We start from the raw sequence: 23501 nt of genomic DNA, 5'->3' as shown, positions 1-23501 counted from the left end.
AATAACTATACGTTTACACATTTGTGATCATACGTATATTAGCATACGTTAATAGTTCCCAATTTGAACAAAATCGCATGTATGTAATAACACACATTGACAACATTTATCTTAATCTTTCTCCATACGTACATCTTTACAGAAAAATTGCACGTTTCAAATTAATTATTTATATATAGTTAATATATGTGGTTACTTTTTTTCATTAATGGGTATACAAATAAAGACAATATTATGAAGTGTGATTTGTTTCGTTTCAAAAATCTAAACAAGCGGAATAGAAATGTACCATTTTGCTTTCAGCAAACATTTGATTCGTTTGATCAAAATGTTCTCAAACATCGATGATATGTTACCGAATTGCAAATTTGATATCTGATGTGTGCACGAAATGTGAAACCTCGGTGCATGCATTATTATTGTTTTTGCAATTTAAATATAAGTGTTGGTATGTTGAAAATCTCTAAAACAATTAGATTAGGTTAAAATCAGAGAACATGAACATGAAAAACAATGATCCTTTCAGTAATATAGTTGCATGCAAATCTGCAATAATCAAATGTATTCTTTGAGTGCATTGAGCTTACATATATATAATAGTATTAATTGGTTTGTCTGTGAATTGATATAGTATCAAAAATGTAACAACATAAAATATTAAAAGACAGCACTAAATAACGGACACAGAACTAAAACAACATATTATAAATTGATATTTTTTTACACTAAGGTCAATTCTGTTCGTAATAATAATGTTTAGTTTACACTATGTAATATGTAGTAAGACTTCCGTATATTTCCCAATTTCTAGAGGCCTTTTCCGCACCAAACGTTTCCATTGACGAATAGTTTTATTTCTGCTTGTTTTCCTTTTCCTATAAGATCAACATATTATTTTTTCAATAGTATGCTTAATGTAATACAAAATGTTAAAACATTGAGACATGTAAACAGAAATGTTTTTGATTTTCAAAAAGTGTAAAAAAAGAAGATGTGGTATGATTGCAAATGAGACAACTATCCACAACAGACCAAAATGACACAAAAATTAACATATATAGGTCACCGTACGGTCTTCAACAATATGCAATGCCCATATCGCATAGTCAGCTATATAATGACAATGTAAAACAATTCAAACGAGAAAAAACACATCAACAAACGATGACCACTGCATTAAAGGCTCCTGACTTGGGACAGGCACATACATACAGAATGTGGCGGTGATAAACATGTTAGCCCTGTACCAAGTCAGGAATATGGCCATTGTTATATTATAGTTCGTTTCTGTGTGTAATACATTATAACGTTGTGTCGTTTGTTTTCTTTTATTTTTGAGTGTAAATTCACATTGCGATAAGACGTGTCACGGTACTTGTCTATCCCAAATTCATGTATTTGGTTTTGATGTTATATATATATGTTATATTTGTTATTCTTGTGGGATTTTGTCTATGTGTGTTTATTTACGTGTTATGTCGTTGTTCTCCTCTTATATTTAATGCGTTTCCCTCGGTTTTAGTTTGTTACCCCGATTTTGTTTTTTGTCCATGGATTTATGAGTTTTGCACAACGGTATACTACTGTTGCCTTTATTTAGCGGGATAGCATCAAAAGTATCATTAACAGAACTTTTAGCAAATACGAGATTTCCTTGTAAATAATTTTAACCTATTATAGGTTTTATCATGTATATCTATTTTATAGCCATTTTTTATAAAATTTACTGTTTGCAAAAGTATAAATTATTTTAAATAATAAGGATGTTCTTGTCCAAGGCGGAAAACCCTAGTCGTTTTGGGTAAAACTTTTTTTAACTTTTTGTCCTCAATGCTGTTCAACTTTGTATTTGTTTTGGCTTACGAAAATTTTTCATCTGAGCGTCACTGGTTAGCAAATACGAGATTTATATCATTTTAATGTTATATTTCACATGGCTATAAAAGACGGAGGTTTGGCATGCCACAAAACCAGGTTCAACACACCATTTTTTCCTTTAAAAATGTCCTGTACCAAGTCAGGAATATGGCCATTGTTATATTATAGTTCGTTTCTGTGTGTGTTGTTATATTATAATTTCTGTGTTTCTGTGTGTTATATTTACGTTGCGTTGTTTGTTTTCTTTTATTTTTGAGTGTAAATTCACATTGCGATAAGACGTGTCATGGTACTTGTCTATCCCAAATTCATGTATTTGGTTTTGATGTTATATTTGTTATTCTCGGGAAATTTTGTCTGATGCTTAGTTCGTTTCTGTGTGTGTTACATTGTAGTGTTGTGTCGTTGTTCTCCTCTTATATTTAATGCGTTTCCTTCAGTTTTAGTTTGTTACCCCGTTTTTGCTTTTTGATAATGGATTTATGAGTTTGAACAGCGGTATACTACTGTTGCTTTTATTTGTTAGTCTTGTGTGAACGAGACACACTTCTGGCGTATTAAATTTTAAACCTGGTGCCTTTCGTTAGCTATTGTTCGTGTGTTTCTCTGTCCAATTGTTCTCCTATTTATTTATATTGTGTTACTGTCATGTTGTGTTGTCGTTTTAATGTTATATTTAACATTGCCATTAAAGCGGGAGGTTTTGCATGCCACAAAACCAGCTTCAACCCACAACTTTTTTCTTTCAAAAAATTTCCTGTACCCAGCCAGGAAAATGACCATTGTTATATTATAGTTCGTTTCTTTGTGTGTTACATTTTAATGTTGTGTTTCTGTTGTATCGTTTGTTTCCCCTTATATTTAAGTGTGAATTCGCAGTGCTATAAATCGTGTCACGGTACTTTTTTTATCCCAAATTCATGTATTTAGTTTTGATGTTATATTTGTTATTGTCGTCAGATTTTGTCTAAAGCTTTGTTCGTTTCTGTGTGTACTACATTTTAATGTTGTGTCGTTGTTCTCCTCTTATACTTGATTCATTTCCCTCAGTTTTGGTTTGTAACCCGGATTTTTTTTCTTTTCTATCGATTCATTAGTTTCGAAAAGCGTTATACTACTGTTGCCTTTATATAGGCCACATCACATAAATTAAGCTCGAATTTAAGAGATCAAAACAAATTTATATTGTCAGATTGGATACTTATGTGCAAAGTTTTAAGCCATAAGTAAAAATATTGATAAGCACGAAATGGAAGTTTACATTTTGTGTGAGATCAAATTTAAAATCTAATTAATTCTCTTGATCTTAATCAGCGCTAAAGTCGCGATGAAAGCTACAATATGTTTATCCGTGACCTAATTAAGAATGCATGAATAGCAAAAGATACAATAGCGTTCTTTTTCATAAAAAAAAAAAAAAAAATCCGCTTAAAACATTTGTAAAATGATACAAATTTACAGTTTTATCACTGATTTCTATTACGTTACCTTCTTTTGTATTTCTGTTCTGTGCATTAAAACAACACTTCCATCTTCTTTACCTACCAAGCTTAAATATTAAATGGCAATTGGTTTGTATCAACTGTTATACTAGGAATAGGAATAATCATTTAAGGTAGATGGGGTGTCTAAATTATAATCCATAGAATTTTTTAATAATTTGCCAACATGTAGTTTATGTCATGCTTTTTTAAAACAAATAATAAAAAGAATGGGTCACATGACTTATTTTCACGCTATACGGTGTTCAAAATTGACAATTTTTGTTTAGTTATGCTTGGAAAACCCAATTTTCTGCAATAAAGCGTAATCTACACCACAGAATTTTGAGATACCATATGAGAAGATGGCTTTAATAGTATGCTTTCAGTTACGACAAAGAAACAATTGGGTCACCGTATCCGTTTTCTTGCTACATTATAAATTTGGTAAATTTCTAATACATTCTATTGTAAAAGTACCTTAATCTGAATTATCTGCCCTTGCATTTGAGTTGCCTCTCCTTATGTGGCAAAGTTTGAAAAAAAAAAAAGATCAAATAAAAGTTGACTGTTTTTTGTAAAAATACAACCATAAATATGACAAAACATGTCATTTTCTATATCGAAGTGGAAGTTCTCACACATGAATTACCTACTATAAAAATTTTCACATTCTATTGAAGATCTAGACCTTGTTTTCTGGTATTTCCAAATCTAAAATGGAGGAAGACACCCTATCTACCTTCTTAATACACAAATCTGCGGTAATGTATGTACTATTTAAGAAATAATTCATGGGGGCGTGAATTTATACAGATTTTACGAAGGGTTGACAATTTATATTCAATATTTTAAAATTTCGCCATAAAGGGCAAACCCGTGGAAAAATCAGTAATAATTCAAGATAGGTTTTGGATGAATTTAAATAATAATTTTTCTTAAATGTAAACAACATGGCTAATATAACATTTTATTATCTTTTGTTTACGTTTCCTTTTGTGATTGTGTTTTCCCGAAAAATCCGTATATTCCTACATCCTCGTTCAACGACGTCGGGTCGCTCATTTATTCAAAAAAGGATATGAAGTAAAAGTAATATTGGATCAACCAAAATAATATATGCATATTTTACAACGGGTATGTACTGAAAGTGTTTAAAGAACGCCATATTAGAATTACAAGTGCTACCTTGTGTCTTTTAATTGAATGGAATACAATATTTGAACGCAATTTTTCAAAGTAAAATCCAATTAACATGTTGGCCTGTTTAAGGAACAATGACCTCCTGGATACAGTTCACACTAATCAAATCTTTTAAGTTCCAAATTTAAATCATATGAAACGAGTGACTGGTTAGAAATAATGTTTATCCAATTCTTGAACCAATGCATGTATATATCATCAACTTAGTCCTCTGTGCACGATTTTATCATTTTTTACGCAAATATATCGTATAATCGTTATTTTTTTTTCTCTATGTCTGTTATGATTTAACAAATATGGCTGCTCATTAAATGCCGTGTTTTCAAGCCAAAAATTACCGATTGTCACCTTATAGTAAACAATCAACAAAAAGCATGGGTATTGAGAACGTGTTTAATATGTACAATGAGATAACTGTTTATTTTAATGACAGATCCATGCGTATTGCGATCACCGAATTTTTACGAGGAGAGTATCGCTTGGGTCACAATGCAAACGAATAATATGTCTGCGAATTGCTTCCTGAAGCAAGCAATTAAAAGTAAGTAAACTATTTCTAAATGAGGACAAATACAGAATTTTCCTCAGAAAAAAGTATATGTACAGAAGTTTAATAATGAAAACTATCCATTTATTTATAAAAACATATTTATATATTTTTTTTTAATTTGAGGTTCTACATGTTTTATATGACTTTAAGATTCATTTTGGAAATACAATTTTCAAGTGTTTAATTATCCTGCTTTTAAAAGGTTGTTCTGAGTGTCCCAATGCATAAGATGCAGAAAAAGTGCATTCTTTGAACGATTCATTGTGATAAAAAATGTTAATTGCCCAAAATAGTTATCACTTTTTATTTTAAAATGTTTCTTTAATTTTGATTTATTTGACTAATTTATATATATAATACATGTGTGTTTATATTGTTCTTTTCTAGTTCATAAATGATGCCTTACCTCATATCAAAACCTGACACGATTGCATTCACAGCTTCCTGAACAAACCCCTTCTTATCAAACTTGTATACTTGTTTTTGTTCTCTCTCTCCAACGAAATCATTGATGTCATAAATATCTCTTTTCAGTGTTTCATATGAAGTGATAAAGGTGATGTCATGTGATACATGCATTAATCTCTCCAAACTTTCACAGATGTTTTTTTGATGTTCGTATATCCGTTCTTTGTTTTTTAGATCGTATTGAAATTCTTCCATTTCCATATCAAGTTGACTATGTACATCATCCAGTTTCTTTTCTTTTGTAAAGGAAACTGCTTTTGTTATCTTGACAACAGTTTCACCTATTTCTGCCACGGCGGTTTCAGATGTTCTTTTAATGGTCGGTTTTTCAATTTTTGTCATGTGTCCTACTACTGTTGACAGCATGGTGACTTCTACTTTCAAATCTGAAATATTTCCCTCTGCCCTTCTTCGGTAGTCGTTAGCAATCGTCTTGATATCTGTAATGTCATGACCTTTGTGCTCAGTTGTAACACATTTACCGCATATCAGAATATGACATCGTGTGCAAAAGTATATGAATTCCGATTTGTGCAATACACACATTGCATTAGTTGAAAAGGCCGACGGATCAAATTTTTTCAAATCTGTTACTGTGTGGTTCTTCGTAGTCGGCAACTTATCATGTTTTGTTCTGCATTCCTGACAAAATGCTGATGTACATTCGGTACAGTGGTAAATTCCTGGATTATTACAAAAGATACATTTTGTAACAGACGATTGTGCTGCTTTCATCTAAAAAATCACACAGAAAGAAAATATATATGCCGGCACTGGTCTTTGCTAATTGGAAAAAGTAAAATCACAAAAATACTGAACTCAGAGGAAAATCAATTCGGAAAGTCCATAATCACATGGCAAAATCAAATAACAAAACGCATCAAAAACGAATGGACAAGAACTGTCATATTCCTGACTTGGTACAGGCATTTTCAAATGTAGAAAATGGTGGATTGAACCTGGTTTTATAGCTAGCTAAACCTCTCACTTGTATGACAGTCGCATCAAATTCCATTATATAGTCACCGATGCGTGAACAAAACAAACAGACATAATAGGTAAAAATGTCAAAAATAGTGGTACAGCAGTCAACATTGTGTTATCATCTTAATCACTATAAAAACAACAAATGTAACGAAGAAGCACAAAAAGGCATACATCAAATTAACATCCTCATTTTGGAAACGACCTTATACACTATTCTGTAAAAATCCAGTTTTGACATAGTTCTTCATTCTTTATTCTAAAGTTTAAATCGTTAAATGGCATACAAAAGAATGGAAAGTAAAATTGAACGTTTAAAGAAATCAGTCCTATGTTATACTGGCAGCCCGATTAGGTGAGTCTTCTTTGGAGACATCATGCCCAATTGCTATCTATGTCAAACTGATGAGGTTCCAACGTTACATGTCGTTTCTTGACACTGAGCTTCAAATGAGCTCCAACAATCTATTTTTTCTTTCGTATTCAAGAAGACATTATCCCAGTCAACGGTTACGGGTTAAGTACGAATATACCATTATTGTCAAGTTATCTTTCAAATGCACGACCAACTTTAACAGTTATATATTGCAAAAATATGTCAATGCATCAATGAAATATATAGATCAATGTAACACACATTATATTCAGATTACCTAACAGTTCAAGGGAAATATCCAACGGCCTCATTTACGTATTAAGCAAAGAAAGAATAAATAAGATAGACAGCGACTAACGATAACTACTGTTATCTAGTAATCTAATTATAAATCTAAATCTAAATCTTAACAAGAATAATTTTATTTGTGACAATCACACTCAGATTGTATTAATTTTCAAAAATGTTTCTTAGTTGCGTCCTTAATTTTGAATTGCTTTGTTATCGATACACCGATGGATATTATATTTTGAAGTTCAGACCAACATTCTTCGCAAAACGCTTTGAATTATGATTTTGTTAGATAGCAAAATGATTCCGATTAGTATGATTCTTGTGTCTTATTGAAATGAATAGGAAAAAAATAAAACAAAATATAATGTATCTTGTTCTCCTTGATATTTTTAGTTAAGAGTCTAGTTCCTGTTGAAAATGCACTTTAGTCGCAAGGTCGAGTGGTTAAGGGCGCAGGACACAATGTCATAAACTCAAGGATTCGATTCCCGCTGAGGAAGTTAGAAAAGTTGCTATCGCAAATATTTTTGGCGTTATAGAAAGGTATTAAATAAAGCCACTGTTTGACCATCGGAAACAATCTGTTCTTCAAGTCACTTGGGATTAATAAAAAAAATATCAAAAATAGCTGCATGTTTTTCGTTTATTTTTGTTGCAGCTGTCTTAACAAATCCTTTTCGTATAGTAGTTTAAAATGTAATATGTTTTGAATTATGAATGTCAAAGCTCTCTAATTACTGTTTATTTTATTGTATTGTTCTATGAACCATTGATGTTACAATTGATTAAGACGAAAAATTATTTCGTTTTCGGTTAGGTGGTTTAATGTTGATGACATGCATTTCTCATTGGCACTCATGTCATATATGCACTTCTTATATCTATGCATATTGAACTGTCTCCATCACAAGATTTTGGTAGATATGGTGATTGATTTGCTATAAAGCTGTTTGTCAATTATTGAATATTTTCTGTATACCATTATATTCACAAAATTATCACAATACAATTAACCAAGCTCTATGTTTTAGGTTTTAAGTCGTTTTACATGGTTTATGTTTAATTGACTTTTCAGATATCCAGCTAATATAAACATTCCTTTTTTGTTGTAAAATTAATCATTTTCTCACCTCAGGCGGCGAAATCTGATGGTAATGGTTAGGCCAATGTCCACATAAAACTGATCCTAGCATTACTTCCAGTCCTTGATTCCTCGTTGCAATAATGTCTTTTTTTGGAAACGTTTGTCTCACAGCTTCTTCAACTAAGATACAGTTTGAATAATCGCCAAACATTGCGATAGCCGTTACTTCATGTGAATCTTTATAGTCTGCATAAACGCTTTCCATCAGGTTAACAATATTGTCAATTGTTGCCTTGAAAAAGTTGCGAACTAAGTCTGAATTAATTTGCATTACATCATGTTTCAGACTGACATCATTGCCATATATAGAACTACGAATAACTTCACGTAGATCTTTAGCATGATATTGTTGGCAATAAAAATCGAGAGTAGTGTATGGAACTGATATGTTGAATTTGCGACTTCGTTTTCCTTTAAGAGTCCTTTTAATTATTTCGAATTGTCTCTCTATATCCAAAAAGGAAGAAGGCTCTTCTTTTCGTAGTGACGTCATAAATTGCGAACCAAAAATTCTGTCTAAAAAAATTAGGAAAGTTTCCTTTACTAATGAGCCACCACACTTATTGTCTGTTGCCCGATATTTTTCTATTACTTGATAATCATCTTTCTTGTTATGTCAGTAAAAGAACCTATTAACAAGAAATAAAGTTTGAATAAAGATAACTGGTAGACACAAATAGAATATAATAAAAAATAACCGTCATTTAATCCAACAGTTTATTCATGTTTGTTACAAGTTTTCACCAAATAAGGGTTGTCATAAGTATTGTTTAAACGATCGTTTGTTGAAAAGAAATATTAGTTTTACAGTAAATTGCATTAATTTTGTTTTAAATGTTTTGTTTTCTTTACAAACAGAAACACACGCATTATGCTGGTTTCTTTTAAAAAATCACAACCACAAAAGAAGGACAATATACGGTCTTCACCAATTGGCAGGTCTTAGTTCACAAATGATGCTCTATAATTGAAAAGGAAAACAAAACGTTTAAAGTTGAAACTTTTAACCGTAGTCAAATTTGAACTGTACTCAAGTATGTGAACAATATGCATCCAGCTATTATCAATTAAATTGTGCAAATTCATTTCTTCATAATCGACACCTAACTCTGTTATCCCGAGACTATGAAAGAGGGACGAAAGATACCAAAGGGACAGTCAAACTCATAAATCTAAAACAACCTGACAACGACATGGCTAAAAATGAAAAAGACAAACAGACAAATAGTAGTACACATGACACAACATAGAAAACTTAAGAATAAACAACACAAACCCCACCAAAAAACTAGGGATGATCTCAGTTGCTCAGGAAGGGTAAGCTGATCCTGCTCCACATGTTGCTTATGTGATAACAAATCCGGTAAATAGTTTAATTGGGTAGGTCACATTCATGAAAAAAAAGAGGATTGTAGTTACGACGTAGGGAACATATTCAATATCATTTATGAAACGGTAGTCCATTACGATCATCCAACTCGTGATGGCGTCCGTAAAATTTACGAAGGGAGGATTTCAACTTCACCATTTGGAACGCTTGGTTTTATAGCTTCCTTGTGAGCAGCAATCCTGCTGAAAAGGATTGAACAACAGGCACAGACTATAGAAGCTCTATCCATATTACATGTTCAAGGTATATTTCAATTATAACAACTGTATTTAAAATAATGCAATATAGTGAAACATGCATGCTACTTATGAGCAAACACGAGAAAACATATGTTTACAGTGTTAATTACTAAATGCAAAGTATATTTAAGTATATAGGCAATTACTCATCATGTATTCAAGAACCTTGAAACATGCAAATATCCTTTATAAGTCATTAGAAATATATATATATTGCTTGAAAGAGACACTAAGCTTGCTGAGTGGATAAAATGAATTAATGTTTAAGTGGAGGAGAAAAAATTAAAAATTAAACTAAATGAAACAAAAAATAAGTAAGTTTCAAACAAAACGTTGAGTGTCACTGATATATTTATGAATAGATTTGAAAATAGCAATATTCATATCATATGAAAATAATCTGTTTCCAAAAAGTAATAAATATAGAATAAAGGACTTTTTGTTTTTGATACTGACTTTATCACAGTAAAATATCAGGTGAGCCCGAAGGGCGAGCCTGATATTTTCTGTGATAAAGTCAGTATCAAAAACAAAAAGTCCTTTATTCTGTTTATCGGTAATTTAAAAAAAAAATTAGAATCACTACAATAATAGAGAAAATAACAAACGAACTTCTTTTTCGCGTCGAATCACGGCGAATCACACTTGACGTCACAGGCTGCATTACGTCATTTGAAATTTTGTCACAGTGCAGTAAACATGGCGTTCTCTTGCACAAAGTATTGAAAAGGAATTATTGCATGTGTTTCATTTATATTCTACTTTGGACATGACTCTAACAAGGGCAAATATAATGGTAGCATACCGGTAAGTCACATTCAGATTTCTTTATTTTTCACAAAGCATCAACATAGAGGGTCCTGATCACGAAATCCCGTGTTTAAAAACACGAAATCATGAAGTCCCGAATTTAAATCACAGGAGTTTGAAATCCTATCAATAAGGGGTTAAAAATATACCTTAAATATATAGCTTTTGTCGAAGAGGAGCTTATCTCGAAGAGAGCTCTTCGAGAGAAGCTCTACTGTGATAGTCGACTTTGGTATATTTTTAACCCCTTATTGATAGGATTTCAAACTCCTGTGATTTAAATAAAGTAAATCCCGATATTCCGAAATCACGAGCTTAAAGACACCCTATCCCGGAGTCCCGATTAAGGTCCTATCCCCCTCGAGCATAGTAAGTCAGAACATTAGAATGATCCGATATGAGTCAGCAGATTTTTCATCGATCATCATTTTTAAGTTTCAACGACGTCAAGTTATAATTATATTTTACTTTAATAAAGCTGACTGTAATTTGTAAATTATCTGAACAAGCTCATTTCTTGTCTACTTCATAATTATTTCAAACATTTTAATAGATGGTGCCCCGGTTACCCCCTTTTTAAAATTTATCCTAGATCTGCATATGGATAAGTTCACTTTTTTGTTCTTTGTTCTATGAATATCTGTCTTTAAATTGACAATGAAACCACATCATTTAAAATTGTATATGATGGTCCCACAAAAATGTCGAAAATGCGTAAATTTCATTTTTTTCTAGCTTCTCTTATGCGATAGCGGTACCTTTTTGGTCACTATTTATGTGTTGCGTTTAAATATGAATTGTAACACTTTATAGTGACTGAACAGGTAAAACAAATACTTCTCAAGAAACAGAAAAAGAAAACTATGGAACGGCACCAGGCTATGTATGAATAAAAACTCGGATTGGAACACCATGGACGATGTGTTAGTTGTACTTCATATATCAATTATAGATAACGCATTTTTTTTTAAGTCTGTCGGCTTTTTCATGCATTTTCTGTTCACATTTTCACAACAAAAAAGGCTAAACTAACTTTGTGAAAGTTATAATCAATGTCAAGTGTTTCATTCGCCAAAAATCTCGTGCGTTTCTGCGATAAAAATCACGCGCAATTTTGTGAATGAAAGGGGAAAGTAGATCCTTACGCGTTGCATTCGCGCATGTCATTTGCGTACTAACCCAATAATTTTTTTATCACGGCCAGTCCACTGATACTGACATTATCAGCGAGTACACATCAAAGGAAAAATGTACAAATTACCGATAATTCAATATGTATATCAACATTATCAGCAATGGAGTTAATGGAATCAAGAAGGATCTGTCATACATCATGGTACTTAGGGCAAATGAAAAAAGAAATGTTTGTTATCCTCAACAGGATGATTACAGTTTAAACAAAAAGTGTTTTCGGATAAGAACTGATTAAACAGATGAGATTTTAGGTTGCTAGCATTAATTCTGGGTTGACAATGACTTATATTAAGTTTCCTGATCCCATAGTTGAAAGGTTTAAATATAAAGTATAAAATAGCAGCAACCCTCTATCAAGAAAATCATTATAGGAAATCCAAGCACGGGAATTTCGTATCAATTGGGAGATATATACCCCGTATGCAGGTGCTGCTGGAATGCTGATACTTAGAAATGGAAAGTTCACAATTGGAAAGCTGAAATCATCTCTATATGAAATGAGTTCTGAAATCTAATTGTTGCATAAAAAAAGTAAAGAAAAAAATACATGTCACACAATACCTCCAAGCTGAACAACCATATAGTCATTATGTTTGCAACCTTGTGAATACTGACAATACATGAATGCAGCCTCTGTTTCTGTAACAAACGTCAACTGATCAGATGGTATTCCTGCCTTTAAAACAAAAACACTTTATTGATGTATATGATGCGTGCTCAATGCTTTAAGTCCGTTGCAAAGCTGTTAAACCCGTTAATAAAATGATATTGTCTGTAGTACATATTGTGTATTTTTCTCTGAATTTGGATTCACATGGCGGATGATGGATATATTGCAGAGAAATATTTAGCTTAATGACACAAAAGCATGTGATTCCCTTTTCCTTTCCATTTAACATGAATGTGTATATACAAATAAATGTGTGAGAAGGGAATGCCTCTCAGACGTCACATATAACACTAGGGCATCAATGGCCAAGTTGTCTATGTAGTTGGAGCTATAATCACTAGCCAGTCAACACTGAGGTTGTGAGTTCGAACTCTACTCGTGCGGATGCATTCGACTCTAATCTTAGTTGCAATAATTTATTTTTTTATGGTAAGTAGCAACTCTAAAACTCAGTATGTTTGCATAATGGTTTAGACAATTGGATCATATCCGCAGACTTTAGCTCTGACTTCATTCCACAACGTCATATCAAATTAAACGCTAAGTTTTATCTAGGATTTAGGAAAATGATAATCCCTGAAACTCTCCTGATTGATATAAAAACGTCTCCTGACAAAGGGAGCTTATTAGGTCTTTCCACTTTTCTGTGGAAAGACCTATTGTTTTTCTTCTGATTATTTTTTTTTTCTTCCGCCTAATTTTGTTCTTGCGATAAACATTTGTTTCGCAATAAGTCGCTTAGATATTTGGTATATGATATCGAACAGTTTATGCGCTTTTGAAATTTACCCTGCGTAAAGGAATACTTTTCTTTGTAGGAGTTATCTCCCCAAACACTGTTTTCCTTGTTATGGTAACTCCTTCGCAACCGTAAAATATTATGACAAATTTATTTTACAAAATTGCTCGTTATATCCTTCGCATGATTTGTCCTATTTTGACCGAAGTGATATGAACGCTCCATATGAGAGTTATTTCCCCTTATGCATTTGATATTAGTGAATTGCATTTCTAACTGGTAAACCATAATTGATAGAGACCTAGGATCTTTTGATTTGAGGTCCTTGGTCCAAAAAAATGAAAATTAGATCAAGGTCAAAGGTCAAGGTCATATTCTAATTTTTGAATTTTGCTCATTTCCACTCATTTCCAGAAACTGTATAAGATATCGACAAATTATTTTTTCTAAATTGTTTGTTGCGACATGTCGTAACACGTAAATTTTGATTGCAAGGGTACGTTGAATGTAAAAGGGAGTTTTCTCCCCTTTGGTATTTAAAAATACGCGTATGGTGATATAACTCATTAACTAAACATAATTAAGACCTATGGCCTTTTGATTTGAGGTTCTTGGTTAATGACCTTGAAATTGATCTCAAGGTCATAGTTTAATTTGACGTTCTAGATTTTGACCTTTGCTTTTACCTCATGTGTATACATGATAAAGCCATGAGACTTTTGGCAAACGGTATCAAACCATTTAACCTTGAAAAAACAACCGGAAGTGACCTTGTGTAAACCGGAAGTAGCTATATATTGTACTTTATTAATATAAAAGTATATAGAACAAGATATTTTTGGAATCAGTGTCAAGTTAATAGTCAAATATTATCGGAAATAGCGTTTTTCAAACCGGAAGTAAGAAATTATCTCCCTTATCTGAAAAAATATTGTTTAGAAACCATATATTTTTGGAATCAGCGTACAATAAGCTATCATTTGACGATTGAAATGACAATTTAAACCTATTTTTACACCTTTCATATTAAAATACATTGTTTTGGTGGAAAGACCTTCAATTGTTCTCTGAACAATTGGTTTTTAATTATTATTATTATTATTATTATTATTATAATTATTATTATTATTATTATCATTATTATTAATATTATTATTATTATCATTATTATTATTATTATTATTATTATTATTATTATTATTATTATTATTATTATTATTATTATTATTATTATTATTATTATTATTATTATTATTATTATTATTATTCTTATGATTACTATTATTATTATTAACGATAACCCTTGTACATCGGAAACCTGACTACGGACAGTTGCAAACATTTGCAGCGGGAATAATTGTACCAAACCTTCTCCCATTTCTGAAACAATAGTATGACATCACAATAACGAAATCCCTGACTTAATAATTTAACAGTGATGATGTTATTACGTTCGTGAAAAAACTAGGACATCACTACAAACACCGGCATATCGAACTAGTTGGAACATATAAACACCGTATGATGGAACCAAAGGTACTTTACCGTTTAAGATAAGGAAAATTGACAATAGGGAATGAACAATCGTCTCCTTTGTCGAGTTTCTCTTTAGAAATTGAAATGTGAAAATATAGAAAAGGACAACTGATGATGTTTATGTCTGATTTAGTTAAAGTAAGTTTGTTTCAGTAGTATATATAGAGAACTCTAGATTATTTAACACAAAAATAGTATCCATATAATGGTAGTTTTTTTTAATGTATCGACCAAATGTAATAATTACGTGTCTTTACTGTGTTTGGTCATAAGCTGAGATTCATAGCAATACAGGAATTTTTCTGCAGTGAGTGCCTAGAGGAATATCTACTACTTGACGCCGAAATGTACATATATGTTATCTAGGAGAAAATTTAAAGATGCAAATATATCCTCATATTTCCAGTAAGTGTTTCTAGCACATTTTCCTTTGTCGTTACAAAAAAAAAAGGGTTTAAACGAGTTATAGCAAATAAATTTACATTGGTATTTTTTGAAAGACCTTTTTATAAAATATGAAAACATTGTCGTTATTTTATTGTATGAAAGTGTAGTGTACAGAGTTAAAAAATCATAACCGTCAACTGAATTAAAATGACCATCAACAGCATGTATTTTTGTACACTCCAAAATAATAATACCATTATTTTCATAAGATTTATTACAATAGTTCATGACCAGTTCTTTGGTATTAGTAAGGGCGGTAGTGAGATGCACTGATAGACTAGAAGTACAACACAAACTAGATGCGGAGATGAAACGAAATGGGTTTTTTGTGTAATTTCAGTAACTTGTACATAGTAGGGACTTTCGAATGTTCGGAAGCGGCTTTAAGCTGGGTTATGGCAGTAATATGCTTGTTAACGATTTGACTCTCTGTGGTGCGTACGGACCTGAATGAAGAGGAATTGGTAATTTCGTTATGAAGAACTCCGTGTAGTATGTGCGTCACACCACCACGCCATTATTGGCCGCATCGTCTGCCGGTACGACCAAAAACTCTGCTAGTAACTAAGGGTATTTATTTAAACGACATCATCAATATATCGGAATATGAAGCTAATGAATACTGACCTCTTATTTTTGTTCTTTCTTCAAGGTTGCATTTCTGTAAATATATACTTTTCTACTCTTACAGGAACCCCTTTTACGGCTTAAACTGTACCGTATTACTATGAAGTTTCGAACAAACTATATCCATGAATGTAAAGCGCATACGTACTACTCTTTAAAAAAAGTGCTGTGCGGCATATTTTCAACATGCACATGATGTAAATGATCTGACTTCAAGGAGTTCCAACTTGTATTTAAATTCTTTAATGCCCTGACCTTAAGTTTTATTCTACCGTAGAATGCAAGGCTATCGAAAATTTTTTTTTTTACTTGGAACCACTACGTAAACAAAATAGCGTATTTGTCAAAATATTATATATCTCCCAAAAAGAGGCGTGGGTTTTGAATACATTTATGATCTTTTTAATATCAACATCTCATTCACAATACCCACAGAAAAGTATTTTCACGATACATCTGAACCCGAGTTAAGTCATTTGAAAACAATGAGAATAGTTTGAAAAGAGATTATGTGAAAAATTGGAGTGTTGTTTGTAAGAACAAGTACATTTCTTCTGGGAAAAACGAACCAGTGCCGTATTTAGTTCAAAAAGGAATATAGAGAGTATCGTCTTTCTTGCATTGCATCCATTGAAATACTCTCGTTAGAAAATTCAGACTGACTGTAAAGCAGTCTTCTGGATAAATATTTCGCACAAAAGATTTCTGACAATATTAAGTTCACAAGTAATAATATACTAGAACAATCACATTCAAGATATTACTACTTATAATGAGGAATAGCTAATCAGATTCATATAGTGAAGGTTGTATTGATATAAACGGTACCAATTGTTGTGCACCAGATGCGCAATCCGACAATCAAAGTCTTTTCAGTGATGCTCGAGCCCAAAATATTTGAAAATCCAAAGCTTAATGAAGGGATTGAAGAGCAATAAACTAAATACGGTAAAAAGGTATAGCCAAAGCCGAACAAGCAACCAGAGCTTTGCATGAGGGAGATACATTCCTTAATTTTAAATAATTAAAAAGGAAAACGTAACGGCAAATTTTAATAACACAAAATCCGTATTTTAATGCCAGTCCCGAAGTACTGGCTACTTGGAAGATGATATCCTCCACCAGCAGAGGCACATTGTATATTCATAACGCGTCCTTTCCGATAGAATCGGCGTTTTTTGCTTCCTTTCCGAGTCAGAAAACGCGTCCTTTCTGATACTGTACACAGAAAAAGAGTACAACGATTGAATGGTAGGTGTCCTTTTATGCCAATTTATAAATGAAATACTAATATTCTTGAAAGAATCGATAGGTGTCGGAACAAAGTACATAAACAAGTACCCAAAATAAGATTTGCTAATGTCTGTCTTCATTCAACATTGTCAACGAGTACAACAAGTTTATCAAAAATAAAAGTAATGAATGCAAGAATATTTGACCATTTAACACAATATACAATTAATTAAATTATATTAAGAGATTTCAGTTTGTGTATATTATTAGATTTCTAACGCTTTCCTGCATGCAAAAACTGGGTTTTTTTTTAACACCGACAAAAACTTATCCTTTCAAAGTTTGTAGATGAATTTGGCTATTTATTTTAGGTATTTTTGACATATAGCTCTTCAACGATTTTCGGTACTTATCCATCTTCGGATTTCAAATGTTTGGCTCTGAGCGTTCCTGATGAAGGTAAATCCAGAAAAGCGCTTCGGACGCAATAAATTATTAAACGTGTTGTTTTCCATTTTTTACATCACTGGGTCGATACCTCTGCTGGTGGACTATCAGTCCCCGAGGGTATCATCAGCTCAGTAGTCAGTGCTTCGGTACTGACATGATTTAACAAACTTTACTAACATTGTCCGTTTATAAATTTTTAAATTATTATAAAACTAAGGTTTCAACTCCCTCAGGCAAAGTTGGCTTTAGATGAATTTGGCTATTTATTTTAGGTATTTTTGACATATAGCTCTTCAACGATTTTCGGTACTTACCCATCTTCGGATTTCAAGTGTTTGGTTTTGAGCGTTCCTGATGAAGGTAAATCCAGAAAAGCGCTTCGGACGCAATAAATTATTAAACGTGATGTTTTCCATTTTTTGTAAACGCTACCTTTAAGATAAAAGTTACTCGGAAACGCATCCTTTCAGATAAATTAAAAAAATATATAACAACAGTCAGACTGAAGATATATGCAACTCTGTTTAAACATTTTGATGTCCTGGGGCTTATAAAAGTCAAAATGATAGATCTCATATGAGCATTGATCAGCATTATGTTGTAAAAATATTTTGAACTTATGCAACAAAATTAGATCTGTATAAATTTAATTTTAATTGATAATTTTTGATTTTCTCGACTTCATTGCTAATAAAATCATTAAAACAAACCTCATGTGAATTGTCTTGTCTGTCAATTCAGCATTTACAAAACTGCGTCCTATAATCAATAGTGTACATTAGCGACGTGATAACACCCACGCAAACATTTGACGTTCTAAGATAAGTACAAATCCAGAGACATTGATGGCATTGAAATTCCGTATTTTATAATCTTTTTTTTTTTAAATTGACGATTAAATGATCAGTGCATCCCTGTTAATAATTAACCATTAATGTTAATAACCCATATAACGAAACTTTAGTAACATTAAGTAATACAACATTCAGCTCCATAATAAATTCTTTTTTTGTAATAATTGATATCGATTTTTTTTCTACTTTTACTTACATGCATATCATTTTAGGGAGATCTAGAGATACGTTTCACGATAAATCTTACAGAAAAACAAATCCATATTGACCGATACATTCGAGTAGATGATGGGGATGCTAGGAAGAATAGTACTTGCAATAATTCTGAGTGCACTTGTGCCAACAGCATTTTCAATACTCGATATTTCCATTTGCTTAACGAAGTAATATTAAAAATATGCTTCGCCGAGCGCAGCTAAATACAATCAAAGAGGGCAAACCCTGAACAGTTGGGGCAAAAACTAGTGTCCAATGTTTAAACTTGATACTACAGGTCTAAATTTGGACTGAAATTGAATATTTGGCACATTATAAGATCTGACACAGGATAAATGTAGCCAATGAACATGAAATTGATTTGAATTTATTTTCAACTGGAGATTTCTTGCTGTTGTGCAATACACTGCGCAGTACTTGGTAAATATGTTTCAGATTATATATCGGTACACAGAATTAGCAAAATAAATTGTGAAAAAAAAGATAACAAATATAAAATCGATATAGAAGTAATCAAGCACAAAATTGAGAATTGGAAATGGGAAATGTGTCAAAGAGACAACAATCTGACCATAGAACAGACAACAGCAGAAGGTCACCAATAGGCAGCAAAAAACTCCCCTCCAGGAGGTGTTCTTCAACTGGCCCCTAAACAAACATACAGTTATATACTAGTTCAATGATAATGGACGTCATACTAAACTCCAAATTATACAAAATTGGTTTCCCAAGTGACTCAATAATTAAACAGGTGAGGGTTTGTTTTTTTTGTCTAAATCACCCTTCCATCTCTTCTATTTTTATTATAATATCATCCATCTTGTTGATAATATGCTGGGGTACCGGTCATAGTTTTCAAATTTTTAAAGAGAACCACTCAAGAACCATCAAACATAATTATGGTTAGAAATTTTTAGCGGTTTCGGAGGAGAAGAATGATAGTTTATGGACGACGGACGATAACAAAGGTCACAATCTTACATGACGGAAACTATCAATTATATTTTCAGATGAATGTTCTAGTAGATAAAACTGTTTTGGGCTATCTTGGGGTACAGTTTTTGCCGTCAGACGAGGACAATAACTTATCCGAGTGCCTTGCAAATTCTGGTGAAGCAGAACCAAATACTGAGTATCAGGTCCCTGATTTGTTCACAGATGGGAGAGGAAGTAGCTCACCATCTTCAATCAAGCGTACTATCTGCTAACTATGACATTTCTTTACATGCTAGTGGGTTACATTATATGTAAATTTAGAATATTTATTAATTCAATATTAAATTGTGGCAAGATGTTTTATAACAGAAATTAACCTTTTATTATTTTTTGTCATTAGATGTGATTTAATTTATCGTACAGGATAATGTACTAGAAAATAAATTACAATGGGAACAAATTTTATCAGCAGTATAGTATAAGATATAAAAAAAAGTTTGTTATCAATACTTGTTCTGTTAAGAATCATGTTATTAAAGTCCAATTAACAAAATTGCGTTATTTTTGCGTTATAGAGAATATGCATTCGACTTTCAATACAAAAACACACGACGATGCACATCCACTGAGACTAATTTCAAAGCATGCAGAATTCTCCATATCAAACAAATAATCGTGATTCAAATTTAAAATCCAGTTCAACTTTTCCAAATTAGCTGGTAACTAAGCTGAACCCCTATAACATGTATAAGTACAAAATGTTAAAATAATCGCGTCAGAAAAGTAAAATATAATTTACAAAAGACCTCCCACCTCCACCACCAGCACCACTAGAACCACCGAAAGCCTCGGAACTCATCTAAGAAAGATCTATTCCAAGTCTAGTTGTAGGAAGAATTTTTATTCTCATCACATTTATGATATTGTCTAATTGGCAAACATCCACGAGTCACTTCTTGAGGCTTTGAAATATCAGATTTTTTAGCCTGTCTTTGTTTCTTTCGTTTCCGCAAAGATCTTTTGAAAAAAATGGTTCCTGTAAAAATAAATATAATGTATAATTCAGTTTAAAAATAGGAAATGTGACTAGTGTTTTGATACATTTCAATAAATTTTAGTGACAAATTATTTTGCCTTAAAAGTTAATAAATTAAGAATTGGTTTTCCTGTTTGAATTGTGTTATGACTGTGACCTTTACAGCTTACTGTTCGGTGTGAGCTAATGATCCGTGATATAAGGCGTACTATGACCTATAATTGTTTACTTTTTATAAATTGTGACTTGGATGGAGAGATGCACTAATACAATATCCTCTTATTTATATGTATTCTTAAGATTAAAATAAACAATTAATTTCCTCATAGGTGACAATGGTAGCCTTTTTTGAAATACAGACTTTAGAAAGTTGATTTTGTTAAAGAAACCTTGCTAGAATCAAAGAAAAGTATTTAGTACAGTTTTTTTGTGGTCATGAAAATATAGGTTCACGTATTTTTTCTTAACTTATTCTGAACTTTTCAACCATGCCTATCGATGTTGCCCTTGAAAATACGTGTCTTGTCCTAGCGTTGAAAAGTCATCTAAGTGCCGTTAGGGCAACGTATTTTTGTTTGCCTTTTTTATAAAGCTGAGTGCACGAAGTCTCTAATAATAAAAAATAACAGGCGCACATATCGACCAACCAGGATTAGTCATAATCTTAATTCGGAAAACCATGTAATACTCATAAAATGGCTGCGCCCACAAAATCTTATGGTGTATTGTTACCTTTACGGTATCAAATTCTTTCTTGTATCGTGCAACACATAGTGCGTTACATGCACACATATATATGCCCAAGATAAATCATCTTCAAAACGTTCTGGCATTACTCTCTAAATTTTCACAATTTTTTATTGGATTCCATCCCAGTCGAAAAATGCGTAGAAAAAAATCTTTTTTTTTTTTAATAAGTGCGGTCCTGTTAAAAGGGGCCTGAAGATAATGCCCACTTCCTCCAATGATTCTTTATATATCATCAAGTACTGATTATATTGATTCCAAAACCAATCCAATATGTAACTATTACAGTGAATTTTGAACAAAAGTTTTAAATGGAACCATTTTCGTATAAAAGTACATTTTTTAAAACAGACTATAGCATTTCAAGATATAAAATATGTGTAAATATTTGTGTTTTTGCATCGATTACTGTTCGTTTACTACAAAATGGCATGCTTATTCTTATTCTTTTAGTTTGTTATTCGTGCGAACATTTCAATGTTCGAAGGGGATCATGTCCGTACATTTTCGGTGAATTTGTTAATTTCGATAACAGCACTTGGGTCGAGATTGTTATGTTTAGAAATTGATTTGTATTCACAAACTCTAGACGTGTACCTGCTCTTTTCGAACAAATCAGAAGAACTTCAGAAAATGACATATTCGCTCCACAGTAAGTCAAAAGTCGAGCCCACCATAAATTCTAAGATAAAACGTAGTACAAATCTGAAACAGACTAAAGCTTAAAAACTAGATAATCAATAATTCGTTTACCACTAGAAATACCGTTTCACATCAATTGTCAAGTAAAACGACTGTTTTTGACATTTTTAGCACTATGGTAACGATATGTCGTTGATGTATACGGTATTTAATACTTTCTCGTATCGTGCAATTTATAGTGCGTTAGATGCACAAATGTAAATGCCACAAATAAATCATCTTGAAAACGTTCTGGTATTACTCGAATTTTCACAATTTGTTTATCGGAAGTGACCCCAGTCGAAAAATGTGAAAAAAAACGTTTTCTTTTAGTAAATACGGTACTGCTAAAAAGGGCCTGGAGATAATGCCCACTTTTTTCAATGATTCTTTATATATCATCAAGTACTGATTATATTGATACCTAAACTAATCCAATATGTAACTACTATGGTGAATTTTGAACAACAGTTTTAAATGAAACCATTATCGTATAAAAGTACATTTTTGAAACAGACTATAGCATTTCAAAATATGGAATACGTGTAATTATTTGTGTTTTAACATCGATTACTGTTTGTTAACTACAAAATGGCACGTTTATTCTTGTTCTTTTAATTTGTTATTCGTGCTAACATTTCAATGTTCGAATGGAATCATTTCCGTACAATTTCGGTGAATTTGGTAATTTCGATACTTGGGTCGAGATTGTTATGTTTAAAAATCGATTTATATTCACAAACTCTAGACGTGTACTTGCTCATTTCGAACAAATCAGCAGAACTTCAGAAAATGACATTTTCGTTCCACAGTAAGTCAAAAGTCGTCCCCACCCTAGTTTCTAAGACAAAACGCAATACAAATATGAAACAGACTATAGCTCAAAAACTAGATAATCAATAATTCATCTGTCACAAACAAATACAGTTTCACATCAATTGTCAAGTAAAATGACTGTTTTTGACGACACTTTTTGAGCACTATGTTAAAGAAATGTCGCTGCTGTATAGATTGAAATAAACAATGAATTTTCCCATAGGCGACAATGGTAGACTTTTATGAGATACAGATTTTAGAAAGTTGATTTTTTTAACGAAACCTTGCTAGAATCAAAGAAAAGTATAAAGGACAGTATTGTTTGGTCCAAAACATATAGGTTCGCGTCGAGATTGTTATGTTGAAAACATGCCTATCTATTTTGCCCTAAACAATACGTGTCTTATCATAGCGTTGAAAAGTCATCTAAGTGCCGTTAGGGCTACGGATTTTTCTTTATTTTGCCTTTTGGTATAACGCAGAGTGCACGAAGTCTCTAATA

The 23501-nt window shown here is 32.1% G+C and overlaps 1 protein-coding gene across 1 annotated transcript in view; it reads right to left on the bottom strand.

The window, feature by feature from the left end:
- Positions 1-235: 235 nt before the first annotated feature.
- The window catches only part of LOC139503791 (uncharacterized), a 49934-nt gene continuing 26668 nt past the window's right edge, over positions 236-23501 (bottom strand). The window contains exons 4-8 of the mRNA XM_071293721.1: positions 12573-12687; positions 8365-9007; positions 5519-6315; positions 3367-3427; positions 236-875 (exon numbers count right to left, since the gene is read on the bottom strand). Of these exons, the coding sequence (XP_071149822.1) occupies positions 852-875; positions 3367-3427; positions 5519-6315; positions 8365-8871 (1389 nt within the window). The 5' untranslated portion in view covers positions 8872-9007; positions 12573-12687 and the 3' untranslated portion in view covers positions 236-851. The remainder of the gene's footprint in view (positions 876-3366; positions 3428-5518; positions 6316-8364; positions 9008-12572; positions 12688-23501) is intronic.

This window comes from Mytilus edulis, chromosome 14 (genome assembly GCF_963676685.1).
Source record: "Mytilus edulis chromosome 14, xbMytEdul2.2, whole genome shotgun sequence".
In the NCBI taxonomy this organism is placed as follows: domain Eukaryota; kingdom Metazoa; phylum Mollusca; class Bivalvia; order Mytilida; family Mytilidae; genus Mytilus; species Mytilus edulis.
The sequence above is the reverse complement of the archived record's forward strand: the minus strand, read 5'-3'. Positions and strand labels throughout refer to the sequence as shown.